Source organism: Rosa chinensis, chromosome 7 (genome assembly GCF_002994745.2).
Source record: "Rosa chinensis cultivar Old Blush chromosome 7, RchiOBHm-V2, whole genome shotgun sequence".
NCBI classification, from domain to species: domain Eukaryota; kingdom Viridiplantae; phylum Streptophyta; class Magnoliopsida; order Rosales; family Rosaceae; genus Rosa; species Rosa chinensis.
Window position 1 is genome coordinate 46,348,126 of NC_037094.1, and position 15,789 is coordinate 46,363,914.

A 15,789-nucleotide genomic window follows, 5' to 3' on the forward strand; every position below is an offset into this window, starting at 1 on the left:
TAAATAAAATAAGAAATTTGATTGAGACTTTGTAGTCGTAAAAGAAGATGAGTTATTGCGGGGTAAAGGCATAAACCGTCGGCTGGAAAAGCTATTGGTTTTATGGGTAGGGCATATGACTATGTTTAGGCAAATGGGTTATTCTCTCTTCTTTGCATGCCCATGTAAGGATTTAGATTGTCGGGCCTGGATTTTGGTCCCAAGTCCAAAACCACCGACAATCGAAAATCAAGAATGGGCCTCATGTACTTCCGTTACCTTCCACACGACACCCAATCTTGTAAGCCCCAAGAGCATGATTGTGGCTTGGGTCCACGTGCGTGGCATGACACTTAATAAGGCAGGATCAAGAGTGAATTGCAATCAAGAGTTCTTTCTAGCATAATGGGCTTTAAGCTATTAAAGCCCATAATTTGTAGTTTTGCGCATTTATATTTGTATTTAGGCCTCAAACAACTATTGGGCATGAATATTGATTTTTTGGGTATCAACAGACGCTCTCTACGATTTTCGTGTAGAACCTCTATGGGAATTATTACTGGGAATTATTTCACTTTTAATTGCACCTATCTCACTGTTAATTGCTTCACATTTGGGAATTATTTCGCTTTCTTCATTTCAATTGCATTTGATTTCTGATCCGATTGGGGCTTTAGTCTCTAACGTGTGGTTCACAAGTGTTGAAGCATTTTGTTAGCCCAGTGGTTCGATTACGATGTATGCGCACATTGCTCGTTTTCTTGCCTTTCATCATTAATTGGATCTTATGTCACTGATCCTGTTTGATATCGAACAGATTCGAGAATATCACCTTCTGGAGGAGCGAGGCTGCTGTTGACAAGAAGCATAGTAATGGGTTGATACAGGTTATCATTTTTGAAGCCGCGGATCGTAATAATATCGGTGGTTCTGCTTATGGGGGACAGAGATCTATATGTTGCACCCCTGATCTTGCTAAGATGGAAGGTTGTAAGCAAGGTGAAGTCATTAGGAGACCTTGTGCCACAGATGTTAATTGGCCCATTGTTATAAATGTACACTTCAGAAGGAACAGTCTCTCTAAAAGTATGGATTATAAAGAGATTTTGATCACGAAAACGGGGATGTATAACTTGTTTTTTGTAGCCTGTGATCCAAAGCTGAAGGAAATAGTAATGAGCGGGAAGACGGTATGGAAAAGCCCCGATGGTTATCTACCTGGTCGTATGGCTCCACTGATGAAATTTTACGTGTATATGGCACTTGCTTATGTGCTGATTGGTGTAATTTGGCTCACTCAGTATGTGAGGTTCTGGAAGGATATTCTGCAACTTCAGCATTGCATCACGGCTGTCATTGCTCTTGGATTGTTTGAGATGATTCTTTGGTATTCCGACTATGTCAATTTTAATAATACAGGGATGAGGCAAGTTTTTCTTACGACATTAGTTGTAACAGTTGGAGCTGTGAGAAAAACAGTTTCCCGTCTCCTTATCCTCACTGTTTCTATGGGCTATGGTGTAGTACGGCCTACTCTTGGGGATCTTACCTCCAAGGTGCTTCTGCTTGGAATAACATTTTTTCTGGCAACAGGGTTGCTTAACATTACCGAGTTTGTTGGGACAATTAATGATGTATGTAGGTATAGATTTTGTACCTGTGGTATTGGCATTCCCATACAAAGCTTACAAAGCTATGACAATGCTCTTTACTGATCTCGAAGAGTCACAAGACAGGTAAATGTGTCTACATATGCATGGGATTGCAACACATGTTGCAATCCCCGAGTCTGCAGTCCATTTTTGGAAAGTAGGTTTTTGGTTTTATGTATTTTCGTTTTTAAAGAGTCTTCTGATTGTGAAAATCCTACTATTGATGTCCTTGGGTTTTTAGGACGTGTCTATTCCTAATTGATTTCCCTTAAGATTTGTTGGAGTTCATATATGGGAAGTTTTTTTCTAAATTGATTGAAAATTAGGGTAGAATCTTTGGATTATTTTTGAGGAGTTGCCGCAGGTCTATTAGAGGAGCAGACAATATACACGGCTAGTGTGAGACATCTACTGAGGCAAGAATTTTGATAGAGTCTTGCACGTTAGATTGAAAGTGTGTCTTCACAAAGAGTAAAACACTTGGTCCAAGAATAAGTGTCATTGATTGTGTTCGCATATGCATAAAACTCTCTTAAGATCAGTAGAGAGACTGTGAAGAAAGAAGAACAAGATTTGAAGATCATTCAAGTGAAGGAGTTCTAGAAGGAAGACAAACTTAGAGTTAGCTTTTGTCTAAATCTTATAGCCGAGCAAGTGCTATACAAGTTTGTACAAGAACATATCCTTTTAAATAATATTATTATTATTTTGGGTTCTCAAGAGTAAGAACCCCGCAGTGTTTTTAATCTCATATTTGAGGTTTTCACTGCGTAACCAAAACTTGGTGTTCTGTCTTTTCTGTTTTGGTTTCTGCTGCCCAGTAGGGATTGATCCGTGTACTGCAATCCTCATTTTCCAGAAAATCATATTCTGTCCTTGTATTTTCAATGTATCAGGAAGAGTGAGATTATTTCTAGTTCTTCCTGATGCTTTCTTGGACACATTTTTAATCTTCTGGATTTTACCTCTCTCTCCAAAACACTAGAACAGCTACAGGTAAATCATTTTTATCAGACTGAATTTATGCTTTTGTATAATTTCATTTTTATCAAATGTAGTTTATGATTTTGTATTTAAATCACTTTCTGTTTTCTTTGTTCTTCACACCACAAAAGTTTTAAGTGCTAAACTCTACATTCATTTCAGACAAAGAGAAGCTCTGTCAAGTTGGAAATGTATAGGAAGTTCTCAAATGCATTAGCAGTGACAGTCATTGCCTCAGTTGCATGGATAGCTTATGAGGTATGGTTTGGAAGGGGGTATATATATTTATGCAGATAAAAATTTATTAACTTGATGGATTCAATTCTTTTACTGAGGATCTGAATATCTTAAAAATGATGTGAATATTTTTATCAGTTCAGTCTGGAAGGTAAACATGCTATTTATTATTTTAAGACTTCCGTTCTCTTTCATACACACACACGTAAAGAAAACTTGTGGTTCATTCATCTGTTCTAGGCCCAGGGAAGCAGTCAGTTACTATTTCCTACATTACTGTACGTTTGCTGACATTAGAATTCTCATAAAAAGGTTTATGGGACGGTATATTTGCTCACTACTGTTCCTTCATTGTAGATACTGTAAACCTCGTGAGAGAGTATAGCTAGTAATGGATTTAAACTCTAGCATTCATCTGATGATTCTAATCTGCTTAAATCGCGTTTAAGCACTATGAGCAAACCTGCTTTTATGCTGCCTATTGTTGGTCTTATCTGCCATTTCCCTAATTCCTTTCCTTATTTTTATTGTATTAGTCTTTTTTTTTTGGTCCTTTTTTTAAAAACTTTGTTCTTTTTACTTTGTTTCATCCTTTATTGTTTTCTTCGAATGAGAAACAATATCATTTAACATTGTTGCACCTGTAGGTGTACTTCAAAGCAACAGATCCCTTCAATGAGAAGTGGTCAAGTGGCATAGTGCTTGGATCATCACTGCTTTCTGGGATATTCTTGCATTTGCATTGCTGAGCGTTATCTGCTATCTTTGTGCACCATCTCAGAACTCTCAGAGGTGCGTAATAATACTTAATTCCTATGCAATCAATAAGATGCTTGTGTTTCTCTTCTCTTACTTTCTATTGCAATTTTTATAAGAGGCAAAGTTTCCTCAAATTCTGGTTGGCAAAGTTGAAACCCTGGTTGGCCAAAGTGAACTCATTATACGACATGTTACTTGGAAATGTACTTTCCAGTTTAGAATCTATTCTATGGACAAGAGTGGTATTGAGATGGTGTACACTGCATAGAGAGTTAGGGATGTCACATGGAGTGGGTTTTGTGAAGCACTAGAGGGGTTTGGGATGAGGTATTTTAGTTTGAGGAATTTGAGAGAGAAACGGAATTTAGAATAATTTTTGTTCTGGTAATATGCCCTTTGAATGATTCTTCTCCAGTGTCATTTAGCTTGGTTTTTTAGGAGGATTTTCAGAGTTCATGTGGGTTGTTGTTTCTTTAGAAATCCAAAATTTGATAGTCAAGATTTTTCAATCCCACAAAATCCAGTCAAATGGTATTTCTGGGCAAAAACGTAGCAAAGTGTTATTTTCGTGATTACATTCATAACCTGTGAAATCTGGCTGTGGAATAAATGTTATGGATGATTAACAAAACCCTTCATGTCATACAATTAGCAAGTTCACTTATATGACGCTCAGCTGATTTGTACTTCCAATTATACATAGGTATGCATACTCAGAGAAGCTAGGAGAAGAATCTGATGATGAAGAATCTCAGTCTCTAACTGCGGGCAAGCCAGAGGGTGATATCAGCTTAGTCAATCAAGAAGAGAAGAGTGGTGGAAGCACCGGAGATTCTGATGAAGAGGACACAGAAGAAGATAAGAGGGAATGATCATTCAATGGCATTACTTTTCTATTGCTCACAACCATACTCTATATACAAGCTCATGGAGAACGTGACTGAATATCTGCCCCTCGATTAACTTCTCTGTGCAAGCAACGACCCTTTGTCCCACTTAACAGCTTCCAAAGGTGTTGTAAAATTTTTGCTACTTTCTACTAGAATCATAAGGCTGCCTGATTTTGTATCCTTGTTCGCAAAGCTAATTTTTTCATTGTATATGTAAACATTAGGTTGTCAACCTCTTTTTCTGAGAGTAGATGAATCATGAAAAAGAAAAGCTATGTATTGTAAAGCGTGTTCAAGTAAATTCAGAATATGTGTCTGGCCCAAACTCTAAGTTACTTGACCTAGTTGTAATAAGGTTTTGAATTAGAGATATTCTCGGAGATATTCATAGATATCCGATTAATTGTATGATTATATTTTCTTGTACAACTCTGATTCTATGTCTTGTATTCCTCTATATAAAGAGGCCTTTATTATCAATGAAAGCACAACTCAATTCTCTCTCAATTTTGGTTTTCCTTAAACACGTTATCAGCACGAAGCCCTAACCCTGAAACCCTAAATTCGTAGCTTTCAAACCCTAGCCACCACCCCATATATATTGATGCCCTCAATTCCAGGATTCTAGAACCGGCGGCGGAACCATCGGAACCGGCCAGAAAACCAACGAACCGGCCACCGGAAGTATTGAACCAGCCCTCCAAGAAGAAAGAGAAAAGCTTCTTGCACGGTTCACCAGCTTCCAGACAACCTTTCACCGTCAAACTTGTTAGCCGTCACTGCCCTGATCCCAGGTTCTTGGAACCGGCCAAAAAGTGACCGGACAGGCCAGCCCAGTGGAAGAATTCTAGGCAAGCGAAAAAAAAAAAAAAAAAAAAAAAAAAAAAAACATAGAGATGCAACCCACTAACGCGAACTAGCAAGAGACGCGGCCCAGAAAAGAAAGAAGAGAAAGAGGAAAAAAGGAGAAGGGGCCTGCGGCCCACTGACGCGACGCTGTCCAGGAGAAGTCAGGGCCCAGAAGTAAGTCAAAGATCTGACCCTCAGTAGGCTTGGGCTTGGGCCGAGTCAGAGAAAAAAAAAAGAAAAAAAAAAGAGAAAGGCAGGCCTGGGCCAGACCAAAAGAAAGAAAAAAAAAGAGGCAAGGGCAACCCACCAACCAAGCTTTTCCGGTCAACAGCCTCCGGTGACCAAATTCCGGCCACTTTTTCCGACCATTTTCCGGCAATTTTAATATTTTTGAGGATGAGTAACCTGAACAAACTGGACTTTGCTCCATTGGGAACAACTGGCTCTGGATATCACAAGTGGGTTCGTGATGTCTGCCAACATCTCAAGGCCGATGGAATCCTGGATACGATTCTCGAGCCTAGCCAGGACGTGCTAACTGTTGAGCAAACTCAAGCTTTGGAAGCAAATAGAGTAGCCTTAGAGGCAAATAAGGCGAAAGATAAGGCGAAAGCCATCATCCTAATGACTCGTCATATGGAAGATTCGCTCCAGTACAAGTGTATGAATGAAGAAGACCCCAGAAGGCTGTGGGTCTCATTCGAAGAAAGATTTGATAACGTCTGTGACTCCTTGCTTCCTGACCTAGAAGTGAGATGGCACAGCCTCTGCTTCTGTGATTTCAAGTCAGTTCTTGACTACAACTCGGAAACACTTCGCATTAAATCTTTAATGGAATTCTGTGGTAAAGAGATCACAAATGCTATGTTAATTGAGAAGACTCTCTCTACCTTCCCAGTCTCCGCGTTGATGGTTGCTAAGAACTATTGAATCGATGTTACTGCAGGACGAATCACAAGGTTTCATGAGCTCATTGGATCTATGAATGTCGCTGAAAAGCATGACAATATCCTTGTGAAGAACTATAATTCAAGATCAGTGGAAACAAAACATATTTCAAAATCCAATTATAGTGACGCCCCTAAGAGAGGGCGCCAAGAGCGAAACCCTAATCTTAGGGATACTTGTGGACGTTCTGGTCTATATAATCGCTCTACTTGGGAAGGTAACCCCCAAAATAGTCAAACACGGAACCGAAGAGGTTAAAGTGGAAAGAGAGAGGGAGGCAACGCCTCTGGCCATGCTGGTGGCGCCACCAACACTAAGAGCCATCTAAATGACGCTTTCAAAGCGCCTCAATCAATGGAGTTTGAGCAAAGAGATGTATGTTCTCGATGTGGAGTATCTGGTCATTGGACACACATTTGTAGAGCTCGTGAAGAAATTGTCACTGCCTTCAAAGCATATTGTGAAGCAAGAGAAGCTCACTATGTGGAACAAGAAGATCAAGAAGATGATCTAGAGTGAAGGGTTAAAGACTACAAATCTGGTTGGGATCAATAGATTGCCAATTCTGTTTAAGTCTTTATTTTTCCAAGAGAAGTAATAGGTAATTGCCATATACTTTGTAGTAAATGCCATTGGTTTAGTTTTTCTTCACATAGGCTCATCCAAAATGTGTATGATGTCTAGGAAGGTTTTGAGATAAGTGGTACTTAAGCGAGCTTTGCTCCACCGACATCTCTCTACTCACCTGGTCATATTTACTTTGGAGTTACTGAAAGAAGTCAAACAACTACCTTTGTTTTGCATTAGCTAGCATTTGGATTAGATTCTCCTAATGGTTAAGAGACAATGATGTACTCCTTTGGCTTATGAATAAAATTTTGAGTTCTTTTCATTATGACTCCATTTTGATTCTGAGCATATTACTTTGTGATTATGATGGCTAGGTCATCAGTATTAATTCAAGGACATGGAATAGCCCAAGTTCCCCCTGCCAAATGGCAACTTGATTACTGTCACAAAAACTCTCTACGCTCCTAGGGCAAATCGTACCTATGAATAGCCAACGAAATCCATGCGAAAATGCATATAGAGAACATAAATGAGTTCCTTTGCAATACCTTTAACGATTGCGAACAAAGGCACATCTTAGAGAAGTTTATGTGTCTCTCTAGTGGACTCTATGTCACTATTCGAGCTATTAAATCCAATAAAGTCATGAGAGAAGATCACTTGGATTTAGACACATATTGGCTTTGTCATGACAGGATAGGTCATCCTGGTCATGATATGATGATCCGTCTACTAAAGACTTCACATGGACATCCTTTCTTTCAGCGAAACGAAGCATGAATCAAAAGTTGATTTTTGGACTAAGTGTGACCGCCGCCGCTACCTCCAGAGCCGCCGCCGTCCACCACCAGCCTAGGGTTGACATAGTCCTTATCCATAACGCCATGGATAGTGTACATCATGGTGATGACACCCTAGGTGATACTGAAATCACCAACTTTGCTTCAAATAGCGTTTCAGACGCTCAGGCCCAACCAAAATCCTCATTGGTTGCTTCTAAAGCCTCTCTCTCTTTTTACAAAGCCGGTTCCGTAGAGAAGTTAGGACTGAGACTGTCCTATGCAAATAATATGAAAATACACATTCTGTACTTATACAGAATCCATGGGGATTCTGTGGACTAATTCAACCAACTTGCGGAAGTTTAAATATCTCATGATGTTGGTTGACACGCAAACACGCTGGTCACGTGTTGTGCCATTGTTCACCTATAAATGCTGCTTATGCTACACTCCTAGCACATATCATATGACAACGGGCACACTCCCCGGATCATCATATTCAGTCAATTGGATTTGACATTGCTAGAGAGTTCACATCGAAGTCTTTCGATGGTTATTGCACTGGGACTAATGTTGGACATCATATTCCCATGTACACACCCAAATGGTCTCATGGTAAATGACTACGATGGTAGTCCGGACATTGGTAATGCACACCAATCTCCTTATATTTGCTTGGGGTGATGCAATATCGCATGCAGCTATGCTAATTCGTCTACCACCCGCCGCCTCAATCTACCTCTGCGTTACAGCTAGTGACTGGGTACAAGTATCATACTTATGCATATTTGAGTGTGTCATTTATGTGCCAATTACGCAGCCACAGCGCTCTATGATGGGTCCTTACAGACGAATGGACAACTACGTTGGATTTGAGATTCTAACAATCGTCCGCCACTTAATTCCCTTACTAGGTGATCTCTTTTACGCATGTCTTGCTGATTGTCACTTTGATGAGACAGTCTTCCAGTTGTTAGGGGGAGATAAGAACACGAATGTTTAGCAGGAACGACAGGAATTGTCATGGTCTGTCCTCACTATGTCTCATCTCGATCCCCATTAAAGTGATGAGATCACAAAAATATGCTGCAAACATGCCTGCAAGGATGGACGTCCCTACCAGAGGATGTAGCACCACCTTACACGGATGTAGGCATGGTGCCAACGCCATAGAGAGTGTCTGGCGTTACAGGCCATGGCCCCAGCTAGGATGCGTGGGAGGCCATTGGTTTCGAAGGATGCTTTGGCACAACCCAATCCTTGGATCATCGACACTCAAAATCCATCTCATGAGTATCTTCCGGATTATGGTTATCGTTGGGGGATGCCTCAACATCAGAATCTATTCCTGAGAATATAGAGCTCTATGAAACTTACACTAGTGTACATGAGACGTGGGATAGAAACTCCATCATAATTGATGATGTAGTAGCGCATTTCGTTACGCATGAGTTTGTTGAGTCCAATGATATCAAACCATGCTTCGTTGATGAAATGAATAGCAACGTAGAGAAAGGTTAATTGGAAAGATGCGATCCAGGTTATGTTGAATTCTCTAATGAAGAGGAAGGTTTTCAAGCCAGTGATGCCAACACCTCTTGACTAATGGGTCTTCGTTAGAAAGCGTGATGAGAAAAAGACATGGCAAACTCACCTTATGGCGCAAGGCTTCTCACAAAATGCCCTAGAATCGACTACGATGAGACATATCTCTCGTAATGGATGTCATTGCACTCCACTACCTTGTCAGTTTGGTAGTGTTAATGTCTAAGATTCAGCGGTAGCTAAATCTTGGTTAACACTGGTCCGATGGGCAAATCGCTACTTGTGATTTCCGCTATCTGTCAAATGAAATACAAAGGGTGTCAGAGGGAGACTGCGGTTGGCGGTCTTCTCTTCTCCGATGCCTAAGTTAGTCAATGTATTTGTGTTGACATCATAACAGTAGGTAAGTAGTAAATGCGTACTTAATGAGGAGAGAGGAAAAGACCTTTTATAGGTGGGGAAGAGACTGACCTCTTCCTTGTTTTCGATGTGGGACTGATATGCTTCAGTTCCTAGCTTCTGATGCTTTAGCCAGATGCTCTTGGCGCGGCGCGTGGCGGCTTGTCAGCGGTGATCTTAGGATGAGCCGGGGCTCGAGTAGTAGCTTGTTTGGCTGTGCTTCCGTAGGTCATACCCTCGATGGTAGTTGGCACCGCTGGCGGTGGTATGATCGTAGCTCATTATAGCTAATTATGCTTGGCAAATGCTCATGTAAGTACAGGTAGTTTCCGAATAACTGAACATGCAGCTTATAAATGTGGTCATCACTACGTATATCTATGGGGATCTAGATGCGGAATATATATGAAAGTTCATGGTGAACTTCATTTACCCAGTTTAAGTGGCTCTAGACCATGGAGCGCGTTTACAATGAGGTTGAAACGCTCACTAAAGTGACTACTTGATTGGGAAGAGATATGCCCGCACGTTTCTATAACAAGTTTCGGATTCTATCGCGGTTTGAAGTCTACCACAGATGAGCCTACGAGCATTTAGAATAATGCTGCTTGTTTTGAACGAATGAAGTAATCACTACTAGAAAAAATAGATATAAGGACTCCCAACAAGGACACATAAATTATGTGGAGTCCTTGATAGTTTTTAAGGACACTCATCCGGGTAAATGAAAACTAGCGATATAGCCCGCGCGATGCCGCGGGTTTGTTTGCTTGATGCAGCACTTCTAATTTAACATTAACATTTTTGGCCCAATATTTGTTGTCAAAATAATCTCACTTTTGAAGAATTCATTCAATTTACTCCAAATTAGAAATTCCTAGTAACTATTATCGCAACTTAATGCTCAGCACACATTACCTTCTTTGCGGCAGATAGGAGAGGTTCTCATTCAAAATGTACTAACAAAGAAACAGAGATAGGACAAATACAGAATCACATAAATCAACATTCCAAAGGCAGGCCATCCTAAATTGGCATTCAAAGTAAGGCAGGACTGCACACAACTGTGCAACCACAACTTTTGTCGAATAAACATAATTGGAACATTAGAAGATACTTTTTTTTTTTTTTTTTGCGCATTCTAAAACACTCACTCTAGCCAACAATATAACAAACATATATAGTTTTGTTCAAATAATCTTTTTCTTGAATCATCAAGTCTGGTGCAATGTTAAACCTGAAAAGAAAAGAACAAACGGATTTAAAAAGAGAAGTAAATGAAGTTTATATTGAACTTATGTCGAAAGACATACACAATACAAAGGGTCAAGAGGATCTTCATCTTTTTTTTGAAATGTAGTAAAGAGCTTCAATTGACATGACAAAAACGTCTAAAAGTGCCAAGTAAAGCAACCCAAACCATTCTTCAAGCTCTATTCTTCTTTAGTATAGTAACTATAGAATTCATTCAAACTTGTGACCCTAAAAATTTACGCACAAATATAGCAGAATAGCATAAGTGGAATACGAAATAGCTAATCAATGAAGCTTTTTGTTATCTAACTCCTCATAGAATACTGATCCATGCACTCTCACTCAGGTAAATAGTGAACCAAACTATAATAGAGATTCAAAATAATGTGGTTTTGAAATAAAAGCTTTAACCAAATGGTCTTTTCCATCTTTCAATAGGTGAATAGATTTTGTTTACCTTGTTACAGGATCAGGGTAATGGCAGACCTGCTTGCATATAGAATCTGCATAAACAAATACAATCACTGAAGAGAGTGCACCTCTGTGGAGTCAAAACCTCTGATCCTCTTGTTTTTGTTCACTCAAACTAAGACGTTGACTAAAGATAACAGGAAAAGAAAGTATCCATACGTTCAGGCTTGATGTTCAAAAGCCCATATTCCAGCTTGTGAAGGAAAGGAAAAGGGAAGAAACCTCACTATTAAAAATGGAAAGGAAAAGGGAATAACCTTTTTAGGGCAATGTATTACAGTTTAGAAACTCTACATGACTAATTCAGATAAACAGAGCTACAGAAATTACGTATTGAACAACGTGAAGTTGATAAGACATACAAATAATTAACATTGAATAGAAATCACTGTGGAAAAGCAATTTGATCGTGCAGAAATAATTGAGATAGTTAAGTACAATTCAAACAACGAGAAAGAATAAGAAACTAACAATAGCAAGTGCACCCTCACTAAGCAATTCCTATACGGTTACTCCAACTACAACTAACCATTTAAACTGATGTAATCATTCAACAATACCATATCATACAGATCACGTATGAATTACATTGACATATATAAGAGATCATATAAATCACCTGAGCCAATTACTGTTAAGTGGGTGTGAGCCAGAGAATGCAAGGAGCTGTACACAAACAAATGAAGACAGGTTTTAGTAAAAAGAAGAGAACGGGGAAAAACTAAAAACAAATCAAAATTTGAGAACCTCATTTGGAATGGATTCAACCCTCCTATCTTTTGTGTACACATGATCTTCTCCCATGGCTTTTAGACTATGTCAAGCCCTAAATCTCTTCTGGCTTTTGGGATTATAAATTTGCAAACTTGAAAATTAGGTCCAACCCTAAAACTGAATCAAACATACAAAATCCCCATCAGTAACAATTTTCTTCAATAAGAAAATGTATTAAGCAAAAAACGAACAAATGTTCTTTCCCAAATCAAAACACATACCAGAAATTCAGAACATGAACTCTGAGAGGGAAAGTTATTGTTGCATTTTCTCCTCACAAAATTTTTCAATAAATGTGTCTGCTCCTTAGGAACCACTCTTTTGCAAACTCCCACCAGTTTGGATCAACCTTCCTGAATCCCTGAACATTGATTCAATGATTTTGGAGACCGAAATTAAATCTCTGCAGACTTTCCTCTCAATTTGAAAACTTCATGGAGGTCCGAAAATTCAAAACATATACACCCAATCACAATTCACAATTGACTGGAAATCCTATTCTACTGAAAAGTGTTTTTACTTCGACAACAACACTTGGTTTGCTTAAGGGCGTTTGTGACTCATTATTTGACCATATAGCAAAGAACACTCGTATCAGTACTCAGTAGTTACAGTGAGCTCCAGTAAATAATGCAATTATTTTTTATTTTTTATTTTTCAAAATGAACATACCTTCGGGCTTCAGGGCTTGGCATTACATTTACTCCCTGCATGAGTTATGATTGCAACGCCTCATACTCTTCCCACTTGACATAATGGCAGCATTTCTGAACTCAAGATGTATGGTGTCCTACATTCATAAAATTGTTAGGGTTTATTGGAATCTATCAAAGATAAATTACAAAAAAGCGAAAAACGGCCAACAACAGATTTGGTGAATACATAAATGTCTAATATGGTGATTAAACTTGCAATTCCTCAATGAATATTTTTCTGCACAACAACAATACCCAGAAAGAATACGCATCCAAAAAATTGAGCAATCCAAAACAAAAACCCAGAATCACACAAAAGAAAAACTTACATGCGCAATCCAAAACAAACCCAGACCCAATCCTTCTTCTCCTTCTTTCTCGTGATTCCACTCTGCCATTTTAATATGGCCATTGAAAACACAAACATCCATTCCGCTCATATAAATTGGGGATTTGAATGCCATGATTGTAAAAGCGCACCTGTAAATTAAGTTAGTGGCTTGTCAAACCGAAATTGGAATGGAGCGACTGATGTTGATAGAGGCTGAAGTTCGTGGGAGATTGTTGATTTTGATGGCTGGGTTTGATGCTGCGAAACAGTGAATATGGATGTTGATAGAGGCTTCCCGAAGAAATTAAGAATTTGGGATTTTTGCTTATATAGTGAGGGGACATGGCAGAGCCGTAAGTCAAAGCAAAAACAGGGGGCAAAACCGTCATTTCCGCTTCCCAGTGAACAGTTAGGAATAGTAAACTCAGCTTTAGATAAATGTATAATTTCTAGTGGAGGGAGTCTCTTTCAACGACACATGATGTCCATTTGTGTCCCCATTAATTCAACTCCAACTGAAACTAAAATCCAATTGAAAATAACAAAATGCGCTACGCGTTTTCCCCCTCCCCAAATTTCACTTCCCTCCTCCCCCAATTTTCGACTTCCCTCTTCAATTGAAACCCACCATAAAAGAAATGTTGTTGTTTCATTCCCTCTATTTCCGTTTTTCAGTTGTAATAGAAAGAAAAAAACAAACTCGAGCTAAAAACACAATCGATCTGATTCGACTTGGCGGAGAAGGCGGCAACTTGTAACAATCATCGGATTTGAGAGATTCTGAGTTCAGATCGTAGTAAGGTGTGAAACATATTCTGGCTTGTGACAAAATTGGTTTTCTGATTTTCGTGTTATGCTCTCCCTGATCTAATTTCGTTCTATCATCCCAGATAGAAGGTTGAGGAGTCAATAACTCTAAAATCAGAGCTTTAGAAGATGCGGACTTTTAGGTATTGTTATCTCCCTAATTTTCAATGGTTGGGTACTCAGATTTATGGGTTTATGGTTGGGGATTACATTGTTTATTTTCATTTCATGGATACTCTCGGTTTGAAGAGTAATTGCTTCTTTGAATCCTCTTGTGGCTGGAGGATAGATATGGGTCTCGAACTAACCAGTCACATACAAGCCAAAGGTATAGAATTTCTATCGAGCTAGCTTCACCCAATACATTCCTTTATCAACACCAAGTTCTCATTTTTTTTTTTGAACAATCCAGGTTATTGAATTTTGAGATCTTTGTTGAGGTGGATTTGTTGATTAGTGGAATTAATCTGTTGTGGTTAGGTTTGTTTAAATCATCGTCTCGTCAATTAATCTGTTGTGGTTTGATTTTTTTTTTTTGTGGATTTTATATGAAGTTTAGGTTTGATAGCGAGCTGAGCTGAAGTTCTATGTAAATGAGTTTGAAATTTGTTCAATTTTGGGAAATTAGTGATTTTGATTCGGTCTAAATTTTGCTTTGGTGTGCTTACTGTTCAATGTGTATGCGTACTTCAATAGAAATTCATATTCACGTTTCAGATTCTTCTGGTTCTACCTGTGGCTTTTATAAAATATGAGTGGTGATATTGATAATATTCATTTGTGCTCTAATGGAAAGCTATTCTTGTTTGCTTTAAATTCTGAATTCTGCTTGTTTGTGTATTCGATTTATCTAAGACTGTCAAGATGCTTTAATTTCCTTATTGTTTAAAAATTGTCTTTTTATTTTCAGTTCATTAGTTCCTTGAAGGACAATTTAAATGCAGAGGTGGCACCTGGAACTGTCACTGATGTCAAGAAAGCTTGTGCATGGCTTGGATATATAGACCTTTTTATAAGGATGAGGCTCAACCCTTTGGCATACGGTATCGCATGGGAGGAGGTACTGTGTGTTGATTACACTTAACCTATATAGTTGACCAGTTGACCATCGTTGAATGTTGATGGCTTTTCTCCAAACTACATTATGCTTAGTTCACTTGAATTTAGGTGCTTATACAGGAAAATTTTCTTTTGCATTTTGCATGTTATGGCAGATCCTTCCTTGAGTTTAAAGCAGAGATCTCTGTAGCAGATGCTGCGTGTGCCCTTGACAAAGCAAAAATGATGCGGTTTGACGAGAAAAGTGGCAATTTTTATTGTATAGAGCTTGGTCGCATAGCAAGCCACTTTTATATTCAATACTCTAGTGTTGAAACCTACAATGAAATGTTGAAGCCTCACATGAATGAGACTGAGGTAATTGTTTTCTTTAATAAACTTGTATTGGATTTGTGTGTGTTCAACATTACCATCACCCAATTTTTTTCAACAAAAGTATCTTTCCAAGTAAATAATATATCCCCTAGAGATGCTGTTTGTTGTGGACTGATCATGCGCTTGTTAAAAGAATGAGCTGGAAACTCGTAGTGTTTGTTAGTTGCGGGAACCCACTAGAGCCTTTAAAAGCGTGTCTTCATAGGAAAACTGTATGGGTGATCCATCCATGACTAGTAATATTACTGTCTTATGATGTTTGATATCATTGTACTCTTCTTGCTGGTCCTCCATTTAATAAGCCTACTGTCTCGTTACTGTTAGCTACTCTGCTATGGGAAGGCTAGGAGATCAGATCCTGGATAGCTTAGGGAATCTATAGAGCTGCCTCTAATGAACCCTGAGCATCAAACCACCCAAGGCATGTTT

The 15,789-nt window shown here is 38.9% G+C and overlaps 1 protein-coding gene and 1 long non-coding RNA gene across 4 annotated transcripts; both read left to right on the top strand.

Moving 5' to 3' along the window:
• Positions 1–779: 779 nt before the first annotated feature.
• LOC112178004 (transmembrane protein 87B-like) lies at positions 780–3,601 on the top strand (the record flags this gene model as incomplete). Its single annotated transcript, XM_040511463.1, has 3 exons — positions 780–1,613; positions 2,778–2,873; positions 3,500–3,601. Coding segments are annotated over 3 exons (1,032 nt in total), but the record flags the coding sequence as incomplete, so codon positions are not given.
• A 9,968-nt stretch (positions 3,602–13,569) lies between these two features.
• Positions 13,570–15,671, top strand: LOC121050834. 3 transcript variants are annotated; one of them, XR_005804139.1, is made up of 4 exons: positions 13,570–13,920; positions 14,010–14,069; positions 14,176–14,254; positions 14,837–15,671. It is a non-coding gene; the product is annotated as an uncharacterized LOC121050834 (long non-coding RNA). The 3 variants fall into 3 exon arrangements; XR_005804137.1 differs by having other exon boundaries at positions 14,010–14,254; XR_005804138.1 differs by lacking the exon at positions 13,570–13,920 and having other exon boundaries at positions 13,930–14,254; positions 14,837–14,986; positions 15,141–15,671.
• The last annotated feature ends 118 nt before the right edge of the window (positions 15,672–15,789 follow it).